The 27,210-nt window shown below is 47.1% G+C and overlaps 1 protein-coding gene across 2 annotated transcripts in view; it reads right to left on the bottom strand.

Moving 5' to 3' along the window:
- KAZN (kazrin, periplakin interacting protein) overlaps positions 1–26,745 on the bottom strand; it is a 366,657-nt gene extending 339,912 nt beyond the window's left edge. Inside the window, exon 1 of one of the 2 annotated variants that reach the window (XM_069479370.1) lies at positions 26,208–26,745. In XM_069479370.1, coding sequence (XP_069335471.1) covers positions 26,208–26,433 — 226 coding nt within the window. In that variant the 5' untranslated portion in view covers positions 26,434–26,745. The remainder of the gene's footprint in view (positions 1–26,207) is intronic. The other variant, XM_069479374.1, reaches the window with a different exon arrangement.
- Positions 26,746–27,210: the final 465 nt, after the last annotated feature.

Raw genomic sequence — 27,210 nt, 5'->3', positions numbered from 1 at the left:
TGCGGCCACTTTACCCTGCGTTTCTGTTCCTTGCAAAGAATCGCATCCTAAGTGACACAGTAGAAGACCAGAGGGAGACGCCGGCAGAGAAGAGAGCTGCCTTTGGAGAGCAGCGATAAGTAAGGCAAACCAATGTACAACAAGAAAGGCTCTTAGAGAAAGAAAAAAGTGCTTCTTACAATACCAGACACTAACAAATAAACAGAAGCCAAACCCAACACCTTTCTTGGGGATCACTGTTTATCCACGAGACACCCCCGCCATGGTGCAAGAATTGGTCTCTCAGAATCCACGTGTAAGACGTGACGATACGCCCGTTTCATTGCTGATGGCTAACGATGGCAGCATGGCGTGTTGGCAGCAAGACCGCAGCCGGCACGAATGTCTCTGTGCGGCTCGAGCTGGGCTTTCTGTGCACAGATTCATCTCAGAAACAGGGACGGCGGCACCCGCCCCTGGTAAGGTTACTGCAGAGATGAAATGAAATCAGTCAGGTTTGTGAAAACAGATTCCGAAACAGGCCCGGCATTCTCCAAATGAATTCCATTTACATGTGCATCTGAACTATTAAACCGCATAAAATGCCTTCGTCTTACTTGGGACAATAAATGAAAACTCTTTTGACATTTGAAGCATTTCATGTCTCTGCGCTTGCAGAGAACGGTTCCATTTAACTTGAAAGGGGTTTTCAGTGTAATTCACGTTTAATGTTATGAAAGCATTTCTCTCTCACATTGGGCTTTATCTAAATTTTTAAACAAGGCCTAATTTACAGGCCCCAAACGACTTGGCAAATTTCCTGCAATCTCATTGAAAAAGTCCTGGCTGCCTATATGCTGCGGGTGTGTTGAAAGGCTGCTTTGTCTTGGGTGCCAACTAAAACTAAAATTACTCAGCCGACAAAAGGTCGTCCTTTCAAACAAACCCGCGGAATCCATACGCGCACATGGCACACAGAACGGCCCCGAATCCAGTACCCCCAGAAGCAGGCCAGGTGCAACTTGTGCACGTTCGGTAGCAGTGGGGACAAGACGCCCCGTCCCAAGTGGAGAAAATAACTCAGAGAAGACACCGATTTTGTGCGGGAGTGGATGGGTGCTGCCCGTGTCCTGAGAGAAGTTCAGAAAGACGAGGGAGAGAGACTTCCATAGTCCCCTTGCCTGCACTGTCACCAGCTGTCAGACACACCCGTGATTCACACAAGACCCAAATGCTGAGGAGGGCCCTGACAGAGAACAAGCCTGTACCGCCCCCAAACAGTCTCCTTCCCGATGCACCTGGTGCACCTTGCACAGTGCACGTTGGGCCCAGGGGAGGCGCTTCCCTTTAGCTGGCCGTTTGGGGTGGGGGTGGGGGTCACACTACACAGAACATGAGCACCCTGCCCTCCTCTTTGTCAGTGGCTGTGGATTCTGATCAGAAGCGAGCTCTGCTGCGAGTCATGAAACATAGCATGTATTTATTAGGTACCCGCAGAAGACAGGCCAGACACAGCCCCTGCCTTCACGGAGCTTACGCTGCAGTCGGAAGAAAGCGGATTAAATCAACAGCAATACAAAGGCAGTGAGGACCGAGCCTTTCAAGTCCTGAGCAAGATCGTATCAGGCCCTGGCAGGAACGCCCCCTTGGGCTCTGGCTCACTAGCGGCCAGTCCTCGCCCAGGCTGTGCTCTGGCCCAGTCACCCCTTGCCCTTGTCCCTCATCCACCCTCTGCTAACTGCTCAGCTCCAGCGCACGGAGTCAACCACATCCCTCACGGGCCATGCACGTGCTGCCCCTTCTGTTTGGTGCTTGCATGCTTGGCCCCAAACAGCCCCAGTGACTCGCTCCTTCGCTCCCTCCCTGCTATCACCAACAGGCCTTCCCTGACCCCCAATCTCAATGAACCCCCAGCCCACTCTCACCCTCCCCCAGGGCACTCCCTCTTCTGCATACCCACCCCCTGCCCCGGCTTACCACAGACATGTTTGTTTACTGAATCTTCCCCCCACTTGTCTGTCTGTCCATGGCTTTATCCCCAGGGCCTCCAATGGTGCCGGGGACATAGTAGGTGCTCAATAAATGTTTACTGAGCATCATGGTAAGTGACTACGGGGTGCTACATGAGCACAGATCAGGAACACAGTCTCTGGTAGCATCTGCAAGGCTTCCTGGAAGTGGCACTTCAGAGAAGGTGGGGTTTTCTGTGCAAAGAGCAGGGAACAGGGCTGCAAGCAGCAAGGACGGCTTTGAGAAATCTGGGAAAGGCTTCGAGAATCTTGCTGCGGCTGGACAGCAGTCTGCACGGGGCAACAGCAAGAAATGAGACCAGGGAAAGAGCCGCGTCAAGGGGCCGAGGCTGGATCCCGAACCACGTAGAGCCATGTGGGGGTTTTCAGAAGCCGAATCACACAGAGAGACTTGCATTTAGAAAGTGGATGAGACGAGAGGTGCAGGGGGCCGCTGAGAGACCATGAGACCCTGCCAGGATGGCAGCCCCAGTGTCCCTGGACAAGTCACTTGGCCTGGACACACCTGGACCTCCACTTTCTTATCTGCCAAACAGGCACGCTAAACAGCATGATGGGCTGTTGTAAGAATTTGTGTCTAGAATGTCGCTTCTGCTGGAGTGCAAAGTTAAGTGTTCCACAAAAGCAAGCTGGCAGGAGGATTCGTGATGTGGGCTAATGGCTGAAGCTTTACATTTCCATCCTTGCTTAGCACTTAATGCATGTGTCAGAATTTAAATTCATGAATTTAAATAATGGTACCATTGATTGACAGCCAGAAGTCATTAATTCAGTATAACGGTGCAGGCAGCACGAGCAGAACAGGGCAGCATGGAAGGCCTCTAATGGCGCCTGCAAACTCTCAGCAGGGCTCAGTCCACTCGGCTGGGGCCAGAATTCCTCAGCTCCAACAGGTATGATGGTGAAGAAGGGAATTCTCATGTGCTATGCCAGCTCTTTCAGCTCAAGTCTATGCTCAGAGAAGAGAATCTGATCTAAATCTACCTATCAGCTATCCCTCAGACTCCCCTAGGTCCCCTAAAAGGGACAAGCAAGTAGACATCCAGGTATGAACGTGGGTGCAACCGGGCAGAAAAGACAGTGGCTGAGAACGTCTGGATCCCTTTGCCAGCACAAATGACTGCTGTCCTCACTCCCCACATCCTCTCATTTCCAAGGAAACTGGAAACAGCAAATTATACACCAAGCGTGTCTGTCCCTGGGAAGAAATCACATCGCCCGACGCGCAAACCTCCTGCCCTCTTTCATGTCTACTAATTGCCTGCCGAATTGAGAGACTTTTGAAAGGTGAGATGATAATTGAAGTTTCGCATAATTACATTTTAAAGTAACGCTTTTAGCTTCCCCCAACCTCAGTCAAAACTCTTATCTTGTCAAAATAATCTTAAAGTTTTTTTTTCCCCTTAAACAGAGATTGACGAAATATCACTGGAAATCTTTCAGCTGCTAATTATAAGTCAAGCCTCTTTGGGGTTTTTTGGGATAATTCTTTGACTTCTCTAAGTGATTCGTTTGGTCCTCTGCTTTTAAACTGTTCATTTTCCACTTGCGGAGAAGAGTGAAATTTCTTCCCCCAGTTTTAATTACAATCGAAGCATTATCTTCGGATGCTGTGGAGCGAGGCTTCGCAATGCGGGGGGCCACCCTGTTAATCAGGAATAAATCTAGTATCCTATGGAGGCTCCTACCTTTCATTACATTACCTTGTTGGTCTAATTAATGGTATTACCCTCTGAACTGTGTGCAGAAGCTTAAAAGAAATTCAGCACATGCAGAAAACACGCTCAAGGGGAAAGGAAAGAATGCCTAATAAAGCGCTGCCCGTCATGCCCTGGGTACTGCGGCTAACGTCTTCCGGGATTACTACCTGGAGGTGGGGGCACCCTCCGGGTGACACAGGCTGAACTCGTGCACTTCTCTTCGAGATGGTGGCGATGTCTGTATTTTGGTTTCTGGCAAAGACTAGCAATTTACCTGTGACTTTAAAAATCAGACATCACCTCATCAAAAACTAAATGTTGTTCCTGTTTGTTCAGGTGACGTTTTCGGTAACGTCTGCTGAGATCAGGTGGGGTAGATGGGAGAAGAATGAGAAGGTCTTTTGCTCCTGCGTCACTAACCCACCTGAAATAATCCTATTACCGTAAAAGGCTGCACTTGACAGTGTTAATTATGGCAAAACTATAAGCTCCACCATCGGGGTATAAACTCTTTGCAGAGAGGAACCTGGTTGTGTTCAGCCATGACTGGGCACAACACAAGGTCTCAACAAATGTTTGTGGAGAATATGAATAAACTCTCTTTACTGAGTCCTTAGCTGTCAAAGGCACACTTTGTGGGCCATGCATGGTCTGTGGAGATTTTGTTGAATCCTCAAAATTGAAAAAAAGAAAAAAAAAAAATAAGAAAACTGACACCCAAAGAAGTTGAGCAAATTATCTAAGGTCATACAGGTCTTTAAATAACAGAGTCAGGATCTGAACCAGGTTGACTGGATTCCAAAGACAACGCTTCTGACATCCCCGTGATAAGATGAATGAGAATGAAGAGATAAATGCATGATCTGAGTTTCACTTGACATAAGGCTTAAAGGTGAAGCAGAGACATGACAGGTTTTAATTACTGTTTTACAAAAACATAAAAAATCTTATTTTACTAAACATGCCACTGTTCACCACTGTCTGGTGTGTTTTTCCAAACTCCCATGAAGCCCTAATATTAAGTAAACCCACAATTTCCAATCAAATTTATCAATGCAGTCTCCCCCTTCCAAGATGGGTTCTCAATGGACTTGCGATCCATTGGCATTTGTTACATGCCCACTGTCTTTTAAATAAAGTCATAACCATGTCCGACTTCAGAGAAGCTCATAAAGTAAAAGAAGAAATAAATCTGTGCACTTTTCTTCTAAAATTGCCCCTTTGACTAGTGCTGGGACCAGGAGACGTTGACTCAGCAGCTGACAGTCTGCAATGGACAAGTTAGCAGAGGCTGGTCCCTGGGTTCCCACACTTTACGCCCTCTCCAAGCAGGAAGTGTAGGCTTTGTAATGTTTCTTAGGGTTTGCAATTTTCCCATGCTTGCTATTTTCTTGTCTTCTGTCTGGTTCCCCAGAGCAAAACAGAATCAACCCCAGAGCAAAGGCCTGTGTTTCCTCAAGAGTTTTAGGAAGGAAGGCCTGGGAAAATGGTCCCATTCTGCAGCCAGTCTTGAGGGTCAAGCTGGACAGTGGCAGGTACAGAGAAGCAAAGACTGTAGCCTGGGCCCTGGGCATCAGAGCAAAGCAAAGAGCCCTCTGGGAGTCACTGTGGTCCTGAGAGGTAGCCTAGGGGCTCTGGAGACCAGCCCCTGTGGTTCCTTAGAGCCCACTGTCTTACAGAACAGAGGCGGTTAAAAGGCACAGCAGAAATTAGTGGAGTCAGAGCTCTTTTTATATAAGCATGTGGATTAAACACACATACTTTCTGCATTCAGAAGCAACAGAGATCTTCTTGTAAAAAGGCAGCATCCATTTTTGAGAAAATAATACACTTGCACACAGACATCCTGAAGACCCTGGCATGGCTCTGGTTGCTGGGGACAGTAAACCCCCCTCTTTCCATCCTCCAGCCATTGATTAGTCGCATTAGCAGATGACAAATGACTTGGGTGGCCCTGGTCCAGTCCCAGTGGACAAGCACATAAAGGATTCAGCCTCCATCTCCAACAATTGTCTTTTCACTTGGCAGCTCCCCTGGGAGGTTGAAGCGCCAGGAAAATGTCCCCCTTGGAGCTGCCCATCTGCTCTGTGGCCAGCAAGGAAGTTCCAACACAGAGAGGCTGATGTGATGGCTCCGGCTTCCAGGACAAGCAGAGATGATGAAGGCCATCTATGCCAATGAACAGGCACACTGATGATGACGATGAGGATACTTTCATTGAAACCTGGCGTGTGCAAGAGGCTCTGCTGAGAGATTCCCATACACATCATCTCTTAGGATCCTTGCAAACACCCTAAAATGTAGGTACTATTATTATTTCCATTTTAAAGATGATAAAAAAGAGGCTGCATAAGATCAGGTACTTTGTTCAAGGTCACGCATAGCTAGTAAGTGGCAGGGCTGGGCCTTGAGCCCATGACTATTATTTGAAAGCCTCTTGCCCACTGTGGGATTCCAGCTGGCTCCTGTCACCCTACACCCTTCTCGGACAGCTTGTGGCACTTTGGACTCGCAGAAAAAAAAACTTATTTCTAATTCTCACAGAAGGAGATTGCTCTGTGGATGACTTACACCACAGTATCGTCCTGTCAGCATGGATTATCCACCTGGAATTGAGATCCATTTCCAAGGGACCCTCTAGCAGGGTCTCTGGGGACAGAAGGACCTGAGTTCAGTTCCCTTCTTCATCGCTTATATATATGCTGGGTGACATTGGGCAAGGCCTTGCTCCCATCTAAACACCAGGAATAATACACATTAGTACTTCAAAGGATTGTTGAGAAGGTTTAAAAACATATTGCATCCTAACCAAAGCCACCTCTACGTTGATCTGTAGTCAAATATTGGAAAAAAACGAAGAAAGAAAGAAAGAAAGAAAGGAGAGAGAGAGAGAAAGAAAGAAAGAAAGGTGCTTGGCACAATTCCTGGAACATAGTAAGCACTAAAAAAATCAGAGCTGGTATCGTTATTTCTTCACAAGATCCCAAATCAAATTGCTATAGTCCATTTTAGCCAGAGATAGTCTCTCACCTTTGAACTTCTAAAGGACATTAAAACTATTCTTAGAAATTCCCTTTCCAACTTGAATTATGTAAGTTATGCATGCATAACTTTCTACCTTTAAAAAAAAAAGTCAGGTGAGAGACTATTAGGGGCCAGGTACTGTACCAAACACCTTTGCATTCACCATCACATTTGGACCTCAGCATGAGATAGACTCTACTGTACTGTGCCACTTTATGGATGGAATAACTGAGGCCCAGAAAGGTTAAAAAACTTGCCCAGGGCATGCAGTAAGCAAGCAGTGGAGGGAAGACTCAATTCCAGGATATCCGCTTTGTTGCTACAGGTACTAGATGACACATGCCCCAAGAACGATCCAGGTCTAATCACTTCCCGCCTTCCAATGCAGGGGCTCGGAATTTTCAGAAAGAACAGGCAGAAAGAAGAGGATAGTTTCTGCAGTTACACTGCCCACAAATCTCCTCTTGGTTACATGTGCCCAAAGTCTACCCAGCAGGAATCCCTAATGGACTGGCCAAGTCTCAGGATCGTGGAAACCTGTTCCAGCTTCTTGCTGCCCAGAGAACATGGGGTGAAGTGAAGATTGTGCCAATAATAATGATGATGAGAAATACAGGAATGATCACACCCGACATTCATTGGGTGCTTCCAATCTGCTGGGCACTGCTACCGTGCCTTACGTGAATTAGCACGTTTAATCTCCTGAGTGAGTCTCAGAAGTCAGTGCTCTCACCAGCCCCACTTTACACCTGAGAAAAGTTTCACTGTGATTTTAAATAGAATTTTCACAATTTCAAAATTACCTAATTTTTCTCTTGTGCTTATAATTTAGGGAGAAGTAGATGGTATACTTACAGGAAGTATACATACACATATAAACAGACATATATATATATATATATATATACACACACACACATAGATCTTACCATTGTACAGATGGGTAAACTGACACGTACCAGAGTCAAGCTTATATGCACTGACCTGAGGAGCTGAGATGAGGCTAACACTGAACTTAAAGTGATTCAGTGCCCTTATTTGCAATAGCCAAAAGGTAGAGCAACCCACATGTCTGCCAATGGCTACAATGGAATATTACCCAGCCATGAAAAGGAATGAAGTAATGATACATGCTACAACATAGATGAATCTTGAAAACATCACACTAAGTGAGAGAAGACAGTCACAAAAGGTCACATATTGCGTGATCCTATTTATCTAAAATGTCTAGTAAAGGCAAGTCCATAGATACAGAAGGTAGATGAGTGGTTGCCAGGAGCTGGGGGAAAGGAGAATGGGGAGAGATCACTTAATGGGTTTCTATTGCAGGTGATTAAAAAGTTCTGGAACTAGATGGTGGTGATGGTTGTACAACACTGTGAAAATATTTAATGCCACTGAATTGTACATTTTAAAATGATGTAAATCGTAAATTTTGTGTTATGTGTATTTTATAACAATAACAAAAAGAATGACTCAATGCCTCTTTCACTGTGCATGGGGTAAAATCGGTTTCCTTGTCTTGGTTCAACAGAACCTTCCAAATCTGTCCTCCACACCTGCACTGTCAGTCTCACTCACTCTCACCCCACCTCCCACTCGTTCTCCCATCAACATGGACCTTGAGCCAAGCCCAAACACCGGCTGCTCCCCCAACAAGCTGTGTGTCACCCTGCTGTGTCCGTATCCCTGCAGCAGGTCCTGCCCAAGACCCTCCTACATCTTCTTCACCTAGAGAAGACCCACTTGCCCTTTAAGACTTCAGTTCAAGCAAAGCCTCCTTTGGAGTCTGTCACCAAGCCTCTCACCTTCACTTCAGCCTGAGCAAAGTGTCCCTTGTCAACACTTTTACAGACTTTGCACATGCCAGTACCATAGTACTTGTTACAGCATAGTGTAATTATATGCTTTCAGGTAAGAGAGTAAGAGGTAAGAGCTTTCAGGCTTTGGGGTCAGTGGATCAGAGTTCAAGTGTCAACTCTACCCACTGTGTAGCCATGGACAAAAGACTTAACCACTTTGTGTCTCAGTTGCCTCATCTTTCAAAATTGGGCAATAAAACTTGATGTGAAGATTAAACACGAAAATACGTATACACCTTTTAGAACAGTGGCTTGTCTCTCCCAAGCACTTCATAAACGTTAGCATCTTCTATTACCCTCCTCTTTGCCATCACTCTCCCTCTGCCTCAGGAGCTCCATGAGCCCAGCACAGGGCCTGCCATAGAGGAGGTGCCCACAAAATATATCTGGAATGAAATTATGATCCATCTACACCACCCTCCTCACTTTACTGATGAGAAGCCGGAGACTCAAAAGGAAAAGTGAGTAGTCCAAAGTCGTGTAACCAGGAAGAAGACAGTCTAGAGCTTGCTTTGTCCTTCTCATGTTGAATCTTCCCTCTTGCCCCTAGAACACATCAGGCCCATATCCCAGTGTGTTTCCAGGGACGTGGGACACACCTTACAAACCAGATGATGCTGCCCAAACAAAACTGAACAGCAAGGGTGAAGCAAGCGCTGGACTCAGCTGCCACCTCTCAGCACTCAAGGCCTTTCCTTGCTTAACAATGAGAGCTTGAAATATCAGCAGGAGAGCTATAAATAATCCAGAAAAAAAGAATCCAGAAATTAACTGAGGGTCTGTCAGCAAGGCAGTGGGGCTCTCTCCCCCAGGGAGGATGATGCATGAGCTGTCGGAGATAAGACTTTGGTTGGGCATATTTAAGGTGAGCGCAGATAGCAGTGGGCACTCAGGGAGTCCCTTCTGCCACTGCCAAATGGGAAACCCCATAGATCAAACCACAAAATAAATGAGGACATTAAGCCTTCACACACTCTGGGGTTTTTATTTGAAAAACTAAGATTCCAACTTTAACTAGCTCCTTCTCAAATGGTTCTGCTGTCACTCCCAAGAGAAGTCACTCTTCAGCACTGGAGGTCTTCCATGGGACACTTTGGGCGGCAGCTCAACACTCACAGCTGGTATTTATGGAATCCTTAGCATATATGTGCCATGCACTTAGCACAGAGATTCACGTATATTAACTCAATTAATCTTTACAAAAACCCGATAAGGTACGAGCTACAGGCATACATTTTATTGCACTTTGCAGATACTGAGTTTCTTATAAATTGAAGGTTTGTGGGAACCCTGCATCAAGCAAGTCTATCGCTGCCATTTTCCCAGTACCATGTGCTCACTTTGTGTCTCTGTGTCAGCAATTGTTTACCAATAAAGTATTTTTTAATTAAGGTATGTACTTTTTTTTTAAGACATGATGCTACTGCACACTTAACAGACTACACTATAGTATAAACATGCCTTTTACATGCACTGGAGAACCAAAACTTTGTGTGACTCACTTTATTGTGATACTTGCTTTATTGCAATGGTCTGGAACAGAGCACATGGCATCTCCAAGGTATGCCCTGTATTATATAACAGCCTCATGACACAGATAAGAAGACATCTCTTACGGTACCCAACAATATGGCCTGCAAGGACGTGGTGAAGTTGGTGGTTAAACCCGGGTATCTGAGTCCAGCCTGCAGTGGAGTCACACAACCAAGTTGTCAACTTGCAGGACCCTTGAGAGACTAAATAGAAACAAAGAGGGAATTGGCTCATGACACCCTCTGAATGACCAAAGGTGTGGCCCGTGTTATGCCCTGGACTTGTACAGAGCAGCACAGACAGCCCTTGAGGAGCTGGCTGAAGAGTTAATAGCGATTTGATGGACACCCACCACTGTATTACAAATGATCGGGAGAAGAGTAAATGCAAATGAGGCCACGAGGGCAGAAAACCAGCCTTCCCCAGTGTATCCTGCCTGCATTGAAATGCCCTGGTTCCATCTCTGAGCTTCATATTTCATGCAAAAGGCAACCCTGAGATCGCAGCTCCAAGAAACCCCAGGGAGGACAATCAGGATGACAAATGGAACCCTCCCTCTTGTATCTCAGAAATGCCACGCGGTATGGGTGATGGGCTGAGATGCCTAAACAAGCCGGGGAGTGAGCCTTTGCTGAGGCTGATTTATGGGCAGAGAGGCCCAGCCTTCACCTTTATTTACATTGCTCAGAGCACATAAACTCCAAGAAAATTTAGTGTTTTAATTTGGGCATCTGGCTTGTGCTTTTTTTCTTTTTCTTTTTCCTAAATCGCCCTCTTCTTTGCTCCCTAGAATGCCAGACCAAACCATAAACCCCACACCGGAGGGCTCCTCTGTTTCCAGCTTGCCTGTTTCGGAACGCAAGTTCCTTGAGGGCACAGAAAGGATGTGTTTAGGACACATAAAGTTTCTGCACAGATCTGTGCGTTATTGAAGACACTGCACGGGGAAGCTTAGGTGTCGGGAGGTGTGAATTGGACCAGGAGGCCAGAGGTCGCCGTTCTAGCCCCAGGCTCTGCTACAAAGTGCTGTGCAGCCTCGTTCAGCTCGCTTTTGTGTTCTGACCTTAGTTTCTCCAACTGCAAAGTAAAGACTGGATGAGACCGTCTTCAGGGTCCCTTCCTGTCTAGTACAGACTCTGCGTGATTCCACAGCCCACACGAGCACTTTCGCTGGTGCGACCATCTGTCCTCCACCTCAGTTTCCGAGTCCGTCTCCTGCATATGTTTCTGGCAGAGTTCCCAGGCTTACGCCAACTCCGCCTCAGCCAGGTAAGACGATACTCCCCAAAGGGAGATACCTGTCTACTTTGAGAAATTCTTTAAGGTGGAACTGATTGGGTGATAACATGCATAGTCAGAAATGGGAGGGACTCCAGAGAGGTCCTACCCAATGTGCTCATTTTGCCTGACCTGGTGTCCCAGCTCCTAAGCCGCTGCCACAACGCTTCTCAAAAGCCATGGGGGTGGGGGGAATGCCATGTGCCATACCTTGGGCATTTGGTTGGCATCACGAGCCACTGTGGAAGCTCTGTTTTTAGTCGCTCTGTTGTAGAGTCAGGGCCAGAATCCAGGTCCCTGGACCCCACACGGGGGCTCCCCTTGCTGCTCTTTCCTCCTCTGGCTTCCAGCAGGTAGCGAGCACCTTCTCTGTCCAGGTATCCTCAGTGCCTGTCACAGTGCTCTGTCAATCATATCTGCTTCATGAATGTTGACTGAACAAATAAACGAAAGAACGAACTCAGTCTCCTTCCTCAGTGCCTGCGAGGATGCTGGACACGTAGGCACATTTATTAACAACATTTATGGGGCACTCGGCAAGTGCCAGGTACTGTTTTCTGCACATCGCACACACTCTAGATTAATCCTACAACAGCCCTAGGAGGTAAGGACCACCGGATTGAGGAAACTGAGGCCTGTTTTAGTAAAGCAACTTGCCCACCTCACCCAGCTAAGAAGCGTTAAGTCCTCTGCTCCCAGCAGAGGACTCCAGAAATTTTTGTCCTGTGCTATAAATGTTGAACTTCCCTGTATCAGCATCTTAGTTTGTTCAAACAAATCATTAGAGAAAAAGCCAGTGAGGCCCTTTCCTGGCAATTACTGTCTCTCAACATTTCTCCAGTTTGTACCCAAATGATGACATCCTGTGGCTGCTCAACTTTTCATTTTCTTTGCTGGCCAATCTTGAATGCAAAACACAATGAAGGCACGATTCCTCTCAACCAGATCACATTTGGTTCCACGAATGTGTTTTTCTCCCAAACATCTAAGCCCGGTGCAGAAGGTGCTTTGCCAACATGCCTGGCAGATGGTCGCCCAGGCTGGGTCCAGCTCGTGCTGACCCCGTCCTGCTGGACAGCCCTCAACCTTAGGAAGGTTTGCTGCCTGTGAGTGGAAACCTGCCTTTCTCTAATGTTCACTCCCAAGTCCTGAGTAGCCCTCCAGCCAAAGATCAGCCAAACACAAAAGAAGAGAAATAAAAACCATTTTCTGGGCTCTTCCAGGTGATTTTAATTGCAGGTAATAAACCATTGTTAAAAGGAAGGTTTATTATTAGAAAGTGGTTTATCATAAGACAGCTTAGCATGTTTGCAGTGGAATCATGAAATGGTTTTGTAAATGCCATCTTCTCTAATAAATCTGAATGCTGCTGGAGAGATCAGGCCATTATCCAGCACTGGCATAAATGAGAAAATGATATGATGGATCACATGCTTGAGGGGTTTTAGGACATAGCTGGAGACGGGGCAGGACGACACTAGTTAGTGATGGCAGTTGGCCAACTGAATCATACTGCCCGAAATCTAGTTTGGGGCCAGTTATGTTATTCCAACTATAACTGGTATTTTCTGGTCTTCATGCCAGGAAGGCACTCTGCAGACATTTTTTTGCGGAGTTTTCTTAAAGCCATCTGTAACCCAAGTTACTGATTAATCTGATGTGGCACAGAGAGGCAAAGTTGAGTATGAGGAACAGGGGAATCGCTTAAAATCGGAAGACTCATAGTCCCAGGGCAGTAGCCATAGTTTTCCAGGGCACTTAGCAAGCACCTAACTGCACCTGGTGTTGCTGAGCACCACACTGAACAGGGCTGAGCGCACGTGCCCATGCAGGAGCAGCAGCTCCACATCCGCGGGCCAGAGACTCTGGGTGGCCTGAGAGAGTAGTCAGAAGTCCAAAATCCACATATCTCCAACATGCTGCCCATGGACAGAACGAATCATTTTTCTTACATGTATGTACCATTATTTTTCAAATATATGCAGAAAGAGCATCCATTTGACAATGCTACTGAATTCATTGTAATCTTTTGCATTTATGTATTTTCTCAGAGAAAATATCACTACTAATATGTAGAAGCCACAATTCATTCTCTCTCTCCCCTTCATTAAAAACGGGGAATCACTGTTCCAGTGGGAATATGGACGGCAGAAACATTAAATCCAGATATAAACTGATGGTATGGAATAGCCATCTTGGTTGAAGTTTAAAACATTGAAAACCGGCCAATGGCTAATGTTGAAAGTGTGTGCACGCTCACTAGGGAAGCGATCGTTCTGTTGGTGGGAGTTTGCAGAACATCATCTGTTTCCTCTGACTACAACCTACTGCTTCAGCCTGCCAGCCTTTAGTTGAGCTTTTTAGCCCTTCACCTTCCCTGTTGGTTCATGCTGAAGACATCTGGATGACTTCTTATATGAACCATTTATGATTCTGACCAAAACCTCAAATACAAATCTAGGGTACATGTATGTCATAAGGCCCGGGACGCACACTCCACTGGACACCTTGGGAAGGAAGTTCAGTTCCTCCTAGGAGCAAGGCCTCTAAGCAACACTAATGTCAGGAGAAAGACCTGGGTTCTGGAACAAAAAGGCCTACTCTTGACTTTGAGATACAGACATTGCCTGGGGAAATAAAGTGGTTTTCATTCAAAGGGAAGAAAATTCATAGTTCAACAACGTAATGCACTACTAAGGGTTCTATCTAACAAATTCCAAAGTCTGCCAAACATTTTGCCAGGCATACTGCATGTTATTCCATTAAACCAGTAGTTCCTAATCAGGGGTGCTTTTGTCCCCAAGGGGACATCTGGCAATATCTGAAGACTTCTGGTTGTCACATTATGGGGGTGCCACCGGCATTAGCGGGTAGAGACCATGGGTGCCACTACGTGTCCTACGGACACACAGGAGAGCTTCCCACAATAGAGAATTATCTGTCCCAGACTGTCAACAGCGTGAAGGTTGAAAAACCCTGCATGAAACCACCCCAATCACCCTGCGATGGAGGTGTCATTAGCCTTGTGGTACGGACGAGGAAACTGAGACCTTCACAATGCCTAAGTTGTATCACCAGGATCTGAATTGGGTTTCTCTCACTCCCTGGAACCTACATATATCCGCTACATTACCATGAAGATAGAAGTGACCTCCTCGATTCATAACAAGGAAACTGAAGAGCAGATGCTTAGCATCTCGCCCCGAATCTCACCAGGACTGATGACTCTTTGTCCTGTCTCAGTTCTTTGGAAGTCAGTGATGAAGACTGAACACAAGTGACTTCATCCCAAACCACTGAGCTGCCAACAAATGTCTCTTTCTCTTGTTCATTAGCCACTGCACCCCTAGTAATTAACTTCTCGTTTGTTTAGTAGTTTCATTGCTCACATTTAATTCACTAGCATACTCATCCAATCACCATTTATTAAGCACCTCTTGTATGCCAAACTAGGTCAAAAGGTGAATGAAAGAAAACTAAAGGTTCAGGGGTTGGCAAATGATAGCCACAGGGCCACCTGTTTTTGTAAATAAAGTTTTATTGGAACACAACCATGCCATTCATTTACCTATTGTCTATGGCTGCTTTTGCATTACAACTGCAGATCTGAGGAGTTGCAACAGACACCCTATGGCCCCAAAGCCTAAAATATTTATTATTTGGCCCTTTATTTAAAAAGTTTGCCAATGCCCACACTTGCTCCACCATTTAAGCCACAAAGAGGAAGCACTGGAGTGAACTCTAAACTGAATCAAGAAGCACTTTCATCTACACGTGTAACTATGATATTCATTAGCAGTGGGAAAGCCTTAAATATGTGATGTTAATACAAATCTAAAACTCAAAAGCACTAAAACATTTTGATCTTTAAAAATATTTTCTATTTTTCTAAAACCCATCATAAATAGATCTCCAAATGAAGTTCCAATGTCTATTATTTCTATTTTGCTGTCAGAGGTTGAAAGAGCCCAGAAACAAATGTTCCTTCTTGCACTGGAACTAAAATAGAGATCAGACTCCCAGACATTGGGTTAGCTGCTTTGGAGCCAGTTGATCACGGCTGCTCACCTGCTGCACTGCAGAGACCACTGGGTTGCTACCCCTCTTCCATTCCTCTAAGTTGCACACCAAAATGTCCCATTCTGATCTCCCTGAGTTTCCTGCCACACTCTTGGCCTTTGATCTGTGGGTGAAATTCCATTGACCTGAGTCCAAGATCTGGGCACAAATCTGGAGCCACAGGAGATCCACCTGCTGTCCAGGCAGTTACAGCCACAGCAGAAGTGAGAACACACATCTAAACCATCAACAAGTTAGGTGGAGAATTCAAACCAACACATTTTGGGTGCATATTTAACCCAAAAACCCTAATAAAGGAGCCTCTAAAGGTCCAGTGGGATCTCCCTGAAGGGATACTGAAAAGAGAGAAAAATTAGGCAGATTTATTGTGATAGTCAAATCCTGCCCCCAACACCCAGAGAATACACATATCCACAGGTCTCCACACAGGTTCGCTTCCCATATTCAGAAATCCTAAATTATGGTGGTATGCAGTGAAAAAATCTCTACAGGGGAGTCAGTCCCAGATCTAGGGTCACTGACATAAACAGGAAGTTCTCAGTGCAGCCCTGACGTTGTTTACAGATCCCCAACTGCCTGCTAGCGAAGCTAGAAGAGGAGAAACTCTAAGCTCAGGCATTAGAAAGGTCATGGAAAGAGAAGCTAAATGATTGTATACCGCTCTGAAATGGTGAAAGAATCTAGTGTGAAAAATGGGATTCAATCTGTCAGCGCAGACCCCACCTTCACCATGGGCCTGTCGCTGGACACAGAGGCTTGGCATTTGAGGGCACGGCCCACAGGGCCGATGCCTGTGAAAGTCTTTGGACAGCGTAAAGAGCTGGCTTGGAGGAGTGACTAGAGCACTTCCCTGGAGCCCTCCTGAGTGCAAAGGACAGAAGGGAGGATAAACGCAGCAGAATCCTGGACCAAGGGTGCCAAGCACAGGCCTTGTGAACTGAGCGTGCTACAGCAAGCCTTTGCCTTAGAGGCGACATGACAACACTGAAAGGGTTGGGGGTGGGTTTTGAGTTGACCCATGGTAGAACCAACCCATGTGTTGACCAGCCGAGGTTTGTTGTTGTTGTTGTTGTTGTTGTTGCTGATGAGAATGCCCCACACTGTGGAAGCTGACCACAGAATCAGGAACCTTCTCCACAGGGCTTCCATTAAGACTTAAACATGCCTCCCTCCTCCTGCAGGGCTGCCTGGTACCATGTTGAGTTTCCAACAGGACATCTGAGCACGTCTTCCCGCTAACAGGCTGACCGACAGTCCTCACGAAATGGCAGCCAGGCCTTGCCTTTCTGTTAACCCCCAAATCTAAAGATGTGCTGAACAGTCATGCTCATTCTTGCTTCACAAAGTAAACCTCGTAGGAACGGGAGAAGCAAGCCACTAGGTGAACACGTTAATTAAAATAATCAATATACACATGATGCCAGGTTATTTCTCCCCAGGCTTCACTCATCATGGTCTGTGGGTGCACAGCCACACTCTCCAGAGTCAGTATCAAACTTCTTAGTCTCAAACTTTGCCACCATCAAGAAACGGTGAGCAGCACATTCTTGCCAATTTCAAATGACAGGAATGGAGGAGACAAAAAAGATGGCATAAGTCCCACTGTGTTTCAAGTTGCACTTACTGAATTAAAGCAAATATACCGTGTTCAATGTTTTAAAAAAGTTCAACTTAATCCAAGAAAATGAGTGAACTCATTCGTTGCAGCTGACAAGAAGCCCTGGACTCGGCTAGGAAGATGATACAAGGGGTGAGCTTATTTTAAAAGAAGCAGGTATGCCTGCCCTGAAATTCACATCCTTTCTTACTCTTTGAAGACAGAGGGAGAAAAGTTATGATTCAAGGTCTAGACCCTGCAGTATCCACACCTTCCTTCTCCTTAAGACATGCTCTGTCTCTGGGGGAGAAGGTCCCAGCTGGCAATTGTTCTCTACTGTCTTCCAATCCCAAACTATCCAAAAAGTTGTACTTTTCAATAAGCTACCATGGCCAGTTTTAACCTTTAGTGGTGAAATTAATGTATTTTCCAGCAAGCTTTTATTACATACCACCATTGTCATGCACATCTGCGCAGATTCCTGTATTTGTCGCTTCATTGTCTATTTTTCCTTTCCACCTGTCTAGACCCTTATTAGAAAATGTAATTATGTTTCATTGTCTGTCACACTTACTGGGCTGTGAGCTCCCAGATAACTCAGTTCATATCTTATTAAATCTGTGGTCCCCGTACCTATGTGCCCAATCTCTCCAGACAGACGGAGACAGAGAGAAGAAAGGAAGAAAAGACGAGGAAGAGAAGGCATTTTAAGCGAAAAAAGCAAAACCATCCTATGGGCATGTCTTTGGGCTGCGTGGCTGTGACATCTGGATATTCTTGTCATAGTGAAGTGGGTGGGCTCCAGGGTCAGCCGAACCTGTGTTCTAGTCCCCTGTTCTTCTGTCCACCAGCTGACCACTTTCTAGAGCTTGGAAAAGCAACTTAAGCTTTCTAAGTCTCAATTTCTTCATCTGTAGAATGGAGGTGCTAACAGTACCTAACTCTCCGCGACACAAAGATGAGTTGAGAAAATGCCTCCTACAATGCTGGCTCTTGGATGACCCCAGAAGTCTCTCCGGCTTCCCAGTTCTGATCCTGGAACATCTCCTTTTCTAAGAATGAGTCAATCCCCCACTAAGAAGCTCTGGGGTCCACAGTTCCCTTTCCTGGAAAGGAAAGAAGGTCTCTCTGCGACGTTCTTTAGCTGAAGCCCAGCAGCGAGGCAGAGAGAGAGGGAGAGTCTCTTCCCACCTGCGAACATGGCTCAGCACTAAGTTGCCCTCTCTCCTGTGTCCAGACACAAGTCCCTCCTGGCTACAGAGCCACCAGCAGTGACAGAGCATATTTTGTACAGCAGAGCTCTGAGGATTGATGATGAATGACCTAGTGTCCGACGTGCAGATCCTAATTATAATGGCCACAACAGCAGCATCGGAACAATAATGGTTTCTTGGGCAGTAATGGGAAAAGCAATGCCAAGCTCTAGAGCATGCTGGTCAAGACAGCAGGCAGTCTCTGGAGTCACGTTTGCCTGTGTTTGTATCCTGGCTCTGCCACTTACTAGCTTGGTGGCCCTGAGTAGCCAAGTCATGTAAACTTGCTGTTCCTCAATTTCCTCATCTGTAAAATGACCAACCCAGTACTTACCTCATAAGGTGGTTTAAAGGATTAATTGAGGTATTAAAGATAAAGGATTTAGAACAGTGCTTGATATATGGTACTTAAGCACTCAATTAAAATCATCTATCACTAAATCAATGATCCTTGTGACACCATGTATAATCTGATAAGTAGACCAAATTCCACACAGCCCGTAATTTAGTATCCATCCATCCTTCAAGTATTTATTGACCTCTTATTATGTGCCAGGCACTATTCTAGGTGCTGCAGATGTGAGCAGAAATAGACAAACCTGCTTGACCTCATGGAGCTGTCATTCTAGAAAGAAGGACTCACAACTGAGGTCTCCCTTAATGCCATGGCATAAAAAGCAGTTCACAACTAGGGACAATTTTGGCCTCAAGGGGACATCTGGCAACTTCTGGAGACATTTTTCGTTGTCACAACTCTGGTGTGGAGGGTTTTACTGGCATTTAGTGGGTAGAGGCCAGGAATGCTGCTAAACATTCTATAAAGCACAGGACAAAGATTTATCCTACCCCAAATGTCAACAGTAGTGAGGCTGAGAAACTCTCCTCATAAGGTTTCTGTATGAGGTTAGCACGTCCTTTCTGGGCATGGTCTTGGGCCACTGGAGCTACTGAGGCCACAGAGAGAGAGAACCCAGGGAATGGGGAGGACATGGGCTGGATGGAGAAGACGAGGCTGTGAGATTCTAGCTTTGCCTGAAACCATCCTCCTCGAGAGAGGAAGCACATGAAGTCCAAGAAATCAGAAGCCAAAGTCTACAATCAAAATCCTTTTCATTGGTGACAAGTGGCCCGTGGGTTGCCAATCTTGCAAGCAGGATTCTGTCCCCTCCTTGTCAGCTGAGCCCTTGCCTAAGTGAGAGGGATGGCTGCTCCCCCAACTCCCAATCCTCAGATTTTACCCTAAGGAAGGACCTAGAAACTATCACCAGTCCAGGAAAACATTAATCAGGATTAGAGACAAGCCTATAGCTCCCTCAACCTTCCCATAGAACAGAGCAAAAGGTGCTTCGACTTAGAAGACAGGGAAGCACGCACAGGTTTAAACAGCAGAGGGGCCTGGTGGGTCTGAATTCCTGGCTCAGTGGTGGTTGAGTGACTCTGGGCACGGAAGTGGAATGAGTAAGAGCACAGACTCTGGAGCCAGAGCTTGGTCACTAATGGCTGTGTGCCTTTTGGCAAGTAATGTATCATCTCTGTGCCTCTGTTTTCTCATATGTAAAATGGGCACAAGAATGGTACCAGCCTAATAAGTCATGATGAGGATTAAATGCATTGATGAAATGTACTAATACAGAAAAGCACTTAGAACAGTACCTGGCTCGGAGTAAACACTATGTCAAAGTTTGCTATTATTATCACTGTCCTTACTACGTCACTGCAGACAAGTCACTCAGCCTCTCTGAGAATTAGTTTCTTCTTCTGAAAAAAGGACATAATAGTTGGGTTCAGGATTCAAGAATGTATGTTAGGCACTCACCACAATACTTCGTATGTTTTAAGTGCTTACTATAATTTATTAAAAAGTTCGACAAGAGCATTGAAACTAGTTCTCATTATTGCTGCATCAAGCTATTTACCTTGAGCAAAAAGAAGAAACTACACATTTCAAGATGGTCCCAGAATACCCGGCATCTTGTGGCGCACCCCAGAGGTAAGCTCTGAGAACCATGATGTAGTGCCCAAAGGAGGGTGGAGACTGCTAGCTCTGGACCCACCTCCTTTAAAAGGGTGCTCTGCTCTTACAGATTCATATGAGTTCCATCGGTAGAGCTGAGACAACGCTGGGAACGGAAGGCCTCTGCATCCTCACAAAGGTGCTGCAGCTCGTGCTCTGCTGGCAGAGGAGAGAGGTGGGGAGACCAGGGCTCCCCGATTTCTCTCCCTCCTCCAGCCTGAATGCACACTGCAGCAGAGAGCAGAGGCTTTGGGCTTCTTCGCTTGCAGAACTGCCTATTGCGAGCTTCATCTGAGCGCCCATGCTAAGATCTCATGTCATCAGAGGGTGAAGGGGACAGGAGCCTTTCAGAAGCCTGACCCAAAGGTCTTGCACGGCCCAGTCAACAAAGACACCAGAATAAATTTAGAACCAATGATTTCCCAGCACACAGAAGCCACCTGCTTAAACAGTTGTTCTTGCCAAACTCATTAAAACTATGCTCAGTTTCTTTCATGTTTCTAGCAGCTTAGGATTCCAAGGGGGAAGCAGGCATGCCCACAGAGCACAACCTGGCCTCCCCGACTTAGATCTGAGGTTACATCAAACAAGCAAGGATGTTCTGGTCTCGTCCAACTACATGGGGTGGAAGAACGCATTCCTTTCCCTGGTCTTCTTCCAGCTCCTCCACAGTGGAGATGGGCCTGGCAGGGGGCTGGAAGATGGTAGCAGGGGCCAGCGGGACTCTTAGCTGCACGGAATTGTCAGGTATGATCTGCCCCAGTGGACAGCCACTCTGGTGGCTTCAGGAAAGTTGTCTTTTCCTAAATGATTCTGCCTGAACTCACTTTCCTGCATTTCAGAGCACCAAGACACTGTGATGGCTGCTGGTGGTGACACCTCTGTTATCTCATGTGTTACTCCCCCTAATATCCTACCCAAACAGTAAGAACCAATTTCCATTTGCAAGATCACTTAAAAACCCATTCCCTGGGCTCAGCAGGCAGAATGAATTCCATTCTTGCCTGATGTATGGCAGGGGGTGAGAAGCCAAAGAGGAATGTTCATGCATGCCAGTCCTGGGAAAGGTCTGAAAAGAACAGAGGAATTCATGTGGATTTCACTCCCTTTAGCTATAAAACCCAGGAATGAATATATGGGTACATAGATACAGAAGTAAAATATGCAATGAATGTGGTCAAAACCCCAAGCTTGACCTGGGCCCCATACAACTCGCATGGTGAGCCGGCAGAGTTCCAATGAGCTCTTGCCACCTGCCAAGCCCATCTGCTACAAACTCACTGGCAGCCAGGAAGTCACAAATTATAACCCTACAGGATTCCTAAAAAGTGCCAACAGTCTTGGGGAGTAAGGGGTAAAGGAATGGGGAGAGCCTACCTACTTTGCCTTACCTGGGAAGATACATGACGAGGCTCCTATTGTAAAAATCAGATTGGCTAAGACTTCTGGGGTACATCAAAGAAGTTTCGGGAAACCACAAAAAATCATGCAACAAACACTGGAAGTATGAAATTAACCAGAACCAGAAGCTTGACTCATGGGGTCCTCTGAAGGCATTTTCCAAAGACAATGGAAAGATAGTAAATAATTGCCAATCAGTAAGTAACTTCAACCACACTGTACTGATCTGTACGTAATCTCTTGGTGACCATGCATGATAATTTTCAGGAAGATTTTGAAGCCCCATCTCATGACAGCCTACCAGATTAGGAAAAGACACATTATTTCAGCCCACTGATATGGCTGGAAAACCAAGGCACAAGCTACTTGATGAGTTCTGTAACCTAGCAGCAAACTAACAGAGGACTCCAGGGATTACACTACATTTTGTTCCACCCTGTCTGCCATTTGAAAATTCTTTTTCTGAAAAAAGATAAAAGTCTACTTAGGAAAACAAGAGCAGAGGCAGAATGAATTGGGAAGGGGATGCCAAAAGACAGAACTTATTTCGCAGAGCAACAGTGTCTAGCGTCTCGCAGACTACTAACACATTCAATTCACTCCAAAGGTAATTTATACTTCACCAAAGAGTTTCCACTGTTGTCGAATGGTAGATAAGAGCTGTCAGACCTTAAGTAACAGCCTATTTTAACACCTGGGGGGAAAAATACAACTTGCACGTTTTTATGGAAATTTACAAAGGTGTAGGAAGATGACCCTTTCCTCCACTCCATTCTAACCAGTACATTGGGCAGGAAGCCCTCAACACCAAAGGAAGATGCTAATCAACACTTTCACATGCATGGGGTAGAAATACAATTATTTCCTTTAAAACCACAACAACAAACTAAAGGCAGTAGGCACACATCCCACTGGGCATAAGTATTTTATGTTATGTACAGTTAATACCTATTGGAATTGGGTACAATAATGTTTAATTGTTTTATTCTAATGCATAGCAAAGCAAGCAATTGAATCTAATATTAGTCATTCATCAGATAAAACATTTTCAGAGAAACAAACTGCTATATTTTCCCCTCAAAGAACAGTGAGCATTTTAAACACATTTTCCCAGAGATGTTACGCTGAGGAAAACAGCTTAGAAATGTTACTTTAAACAAATCCCTTCTCTGGCTACCAACAACAAGACGAATTGGAACAAATCCTTGGCCCTGTTCTTTCCAAGCCTCCTCCTGTCCACCTGTCAAAGGCTGTTGTGACCCCAGCAACCCAAGAGGCAGCCTCCAGAGCTGTGAAATGTGCCGCCCTGCACGGCTGCCCTCTGCACTGTATGCCAGCATCTTCATTAGGGATTATCCAACTCGCCTGCAGCAGGGAGAGACAAGATGGGCCCGCTGCCAAGTGTTCCTTCAACACAGATTCCGAAAGAAGATCCTGAGAAGTGCCGAAAGCCCAGATTTTCAGTTCACTTTCTAGATTCTGTTACATAGCAACCATGCCAGCTCACAGGGTACTAACCAAGTTAATATTTTGTTTAAATGACACACTGCATTAACACTCTAGGAAAACCCAAGTGTTCTTCATCAGAAGTCGATACCAACCTACCTACTGCCAGTTGTCATTCCTGCAGTGAAAGATCCAATGATGGATTGATGAGTTTGCTTACTTAAATTAAAAAAAAAATTTAAACAAAAACATTTGAAAGTGGAGCTCACAAACTCTTGACAGAGGGAGCAAAAGGTGACACTTACCCACAACCACTTGTGCCAATATTATTAAAGGTATATTATCACGCATTTAATATGTGCATAATGCCCTTTAGTTAAAAGATGACTTCTGCAGGTTACATTTTGTAAGATACTCAATTCATTCAAAAGCTTGATCTGAGGAGTGATAACTCACTCGCACTAAATACTCCGAGGGTCTGGGCCCATGGAATCGCACCAACACAGACAGAATGAAAACACAGGACTAGTTCGGAAGAACAGTCAGAAACTTCGAGGAGCAGAGCCTCTGTGAACTTCCCTGGAGGTGTGTTATGAAGAAGCAAGAGGAAACCAACCAACCACACTTTAAAATTAACTTGTGAGAACTCAATGTTTCCCTCTCGGAAAATGAAAGCAATAGCAAAAGAAACTACCAGACCACCACCTCTGCAGAAGACAAAATGCTGCCACGGCCACAAAAAAGGGGAAAAAAGAAAACCCAAATAAACAAAAAAAACTCACAGACTCTAAATAATGTAAAAAGTACATTATTAAAAGTACATTAAAAGTCCAGGAAAGAGGTACTGTTGCCATAGATAAGTCAACAATGCCCCACTGGCTTTATATGGGGGGCTTGTTTTCTTTCAACCATCACATCAGTTTAAAATCTCATCAATTTTGATGGATATGCGGCCAATAAACAAGTGGAGTTCAAACCTTTAACATTTTACTTTCTGATTATAAAATCACTAAGTGCCCCTAGCAGAGGTTTTGAGAAATACCAATGGTACAAAGGGGAAAAATCAAGAGCATCCTTTATCCTACCACCCACAGACAGCCGCTGAGATGGACAGGCACGCTCCTAAGAGCACGAGGGAGCTGCTGGTTTCGTGTGTTTTTAAGGATATCAGAGATCCAAAAGCCATTTCCATTTCCACAGCCCCGTGCATTTTTGTTGGAAAAAAGAAAAAGGAAACAGCTCCCCGCCGCTCCACGACAACAATTTAACCATCAACTAGTATCTCCATTTCCAAGTTGAGTGTGTGCACATCAGCGCCGCACTGGCTTCCTTAGCATGCCCGATCTGCAGCTAGACCTAGAACTCAGATAAAAAGCCACTTAACTTTTCTTTGGCTGAGAAACGAGCAGACGGTGGCAAATAAATGGGCATTGTTCAGTGTCCCTTACTATGGCTTTCGAGTCTTAGCAAAATGCCAGTTCTTAGCTATTTCTTTAATGTTAGAAGAGTTTCTGCCTATAAAAAGTAAAGCATTACCTTGCAACCTGCCTTTCCCTTTTTTCTCCCCCGCCCCAGGTTCCAGTGGAGAATGTTTTTTTCCACACACAGTGACATAGCAAGGGATAAATGACAAGAATAACCAGATGTCAAGCTTGAGCACTGTGCAGCATGAGCGAGGACCACAACACCTTCCCACCATTACGTCATGGCTACCTCCTTACCGAAGTGCTCCCTCAATTCCTAGGACTTCTGACAGGCCCCTCAAGTACCAAGTTATGATCTGACTTGGAATTCGACATAAAACTGCTCATGTTCAGGCTTCACCTCTCACATCAAGAAAGCACACCTTCCCGAGGCAGGCAGGGCAGACGCGGGACTGCTGGAGAGAAGGCATTCGTGTGAAAACAGACTCTCTCAACACTTACGACAGGCTCTTGAAACGACAAAAAACCAGAAAATCATTTTGAGCCACTGAGCAATTGGTACCTCGTATTCATCAAGTGACATATTTACACAAGTGGCCCTCATAGACTGGAGATTTTTTTTCTATCCTGTTCCGGATTTCAGCAGTTTAGTTTACAATTCAAATGATTTTAATAACCAGTGTTTCTTAAAGGGCAATTAGGCAAAAAGGGGAAAAAATCCAGAAAAGCCTGCTTGCCCTTTTACTTTCTAATCCACAGAAACCAAAACAGTGCATTTTAGGGGATACCTCAGCCACCTTTAAGTGCTCGCAGCGGGGTTCAGAGCTAATCGTTGTCAATGTCAGCACAGACCACTGTCTTTTTCTCCTTCCTCCTCTAAATTGCAAAGCCTCCCTTCAGACAGGGGCTTCCTGCGATCCACCACCTCAGCCTTCTTGCCAGGAGCCCACCGCTCCACTTTTGAAGTCCACAATGTTCCCCTGGAAAGTGTTCTTGGTGTTTATATTTGCTGGAAATTGAAACTCCCTGCTGAACAGAGCACATACTGTTGCATCCCTGTATTCCACTGCCTGCGCGATCTCAAATGGGGAGAGAATACAGTCCAGATGCAACCGAGCCGAGCGAGGGATTTGGCTTGGGGAGAAAGCGCACCAGTTCCATCTCTACCCCGGCCACCGTCCCAGAGCTCTCTCTGGGAAAGAGTCGTTCTAAAGGAAAGAACCTTGGGAACTGGGGGGAACTGTGGCATTCACCCCCGCCGGGGGTGGGGGCAAAGGCCCGGGCATGAAAAGTTTGCCACGGAGCTGGGGGCTGCGTGCCATCGAAAGGGCACTTTCTGCTGCCGGAAGGGACCCACCGGCCGCGCCTGGCTCCCGCTGGCCGGGGCCAGTGTGACCGTGTGACCCCGTGCACACTGCGCCCGGGTTTTCCTTAATGACAGCAGCCTGCAACTCCCAGCCAGGGAGCGGCGGTGGCCACGGCGGGCGGAAAGGGTTACGAGCCACGATGCGGAGCGATTCCTCCCGGGCGTGGGGGCCGGGCGTGCCGGCGCCTCCCCTCCGCCCTGGGCGCGGGGCGATCCCTACCTTGCGCGCCGAGCTGGTGGTTCTCCATGTTCGCCGCCGCCGAGTCCGCCGCCGCCGAGGCGCTGGCCGCGGCTCCCGGGCCCGGGCCGGGGCCGCCGCCGCCGCTCAGTTCCGCCAGCCTCCGGTTGGTGGCCGTGAGTTCGGCTCGCAGGTTGGTCACCTCCTGGCTGGCCGACTGGACCGCCCCATCGATGCGGAGCGCGAGCTGCTTATTGTCTTCCATCATGCTCAGGATTTTGGCCTGGGGGCGAGAGAGGTGACAAAGAGCTGCATGATGAGCGGGGGGCGCGCGGCCGGGCACCCCCGGCTCTACCTGTTGGGTCCCCCGCGGCCCGGCTCGCCCGCGCCCCGACCCCCAGGCACCGGCAGCGCCGGCTCCTCGGGCGCAGGAATGACAGCGGCACCTCCAGCCCGAGCCGCGGCGGTGGCGAGGCGGCGGGGGGAGGAGGAGGAGGAGAAAGAGGAGGAGAAGGAGGAGGAGGAGGAGCAGCGATCGCCGAGACCCCGGCGGGCGGGCGCCGAGAGCGGCTCGGAGAAGGACACCGCGCGCCGCCAGGCACTCTTTAAATGGAGCCTACCATTCGCCGCCCGCTCGGGAGGGGGCCCGTGCCGGGGGCTGGGGGACACCCTCGGCCTCCAGCGCCCCCCACTTCGGGGACACACCCCCCCGGGGGGCGGGGGCGGCAGGCGGCGGCCGGGAGGGGGCCAAGGTGGCGCCCCTGGCAAGGGGTGGGGGACGCCTGGGCCCAGGCGGGCCCTCTGTCCCCTCGCTGGAGCGGTGGGGCAGCCCCCGCCCGCCGGACTAGTGCCCCGCGCCGCGCTGGGGTTGGGGAGGCGCTGGGTGCTCGGGAGAGAGGGGTGCTCGGCCGAGGGGCCCCGGAGCGGAGCAAGGGTGGAGCTCCTGGGGAGGGGGCAGTTGGCGCGAGCTCGGGATTGGAGTTCTTGCTTCCCGGTTCCTTAAACCGCGCGTAGGAAATGCCCAGCGGGGAGCCGAGCTGCTGCC

This window comes from Eulemur rufifrons, chromosome 8 (assembly GCF_041146395.1).
Source record: "Eulemur rufifrons isolate Redbay chromosome 8, OSU_ERuf_1, whole genome shotgun sequence".
Lineage (NCBI taxonomy): Eukaryota > Metazoa > Chordata > Mammalia > Primates > Lemuridae > Eulemur > Eulemur rufifrons.
This window is presented reverse-complemented; position numbering and strand designations above follow the sequence as displayed.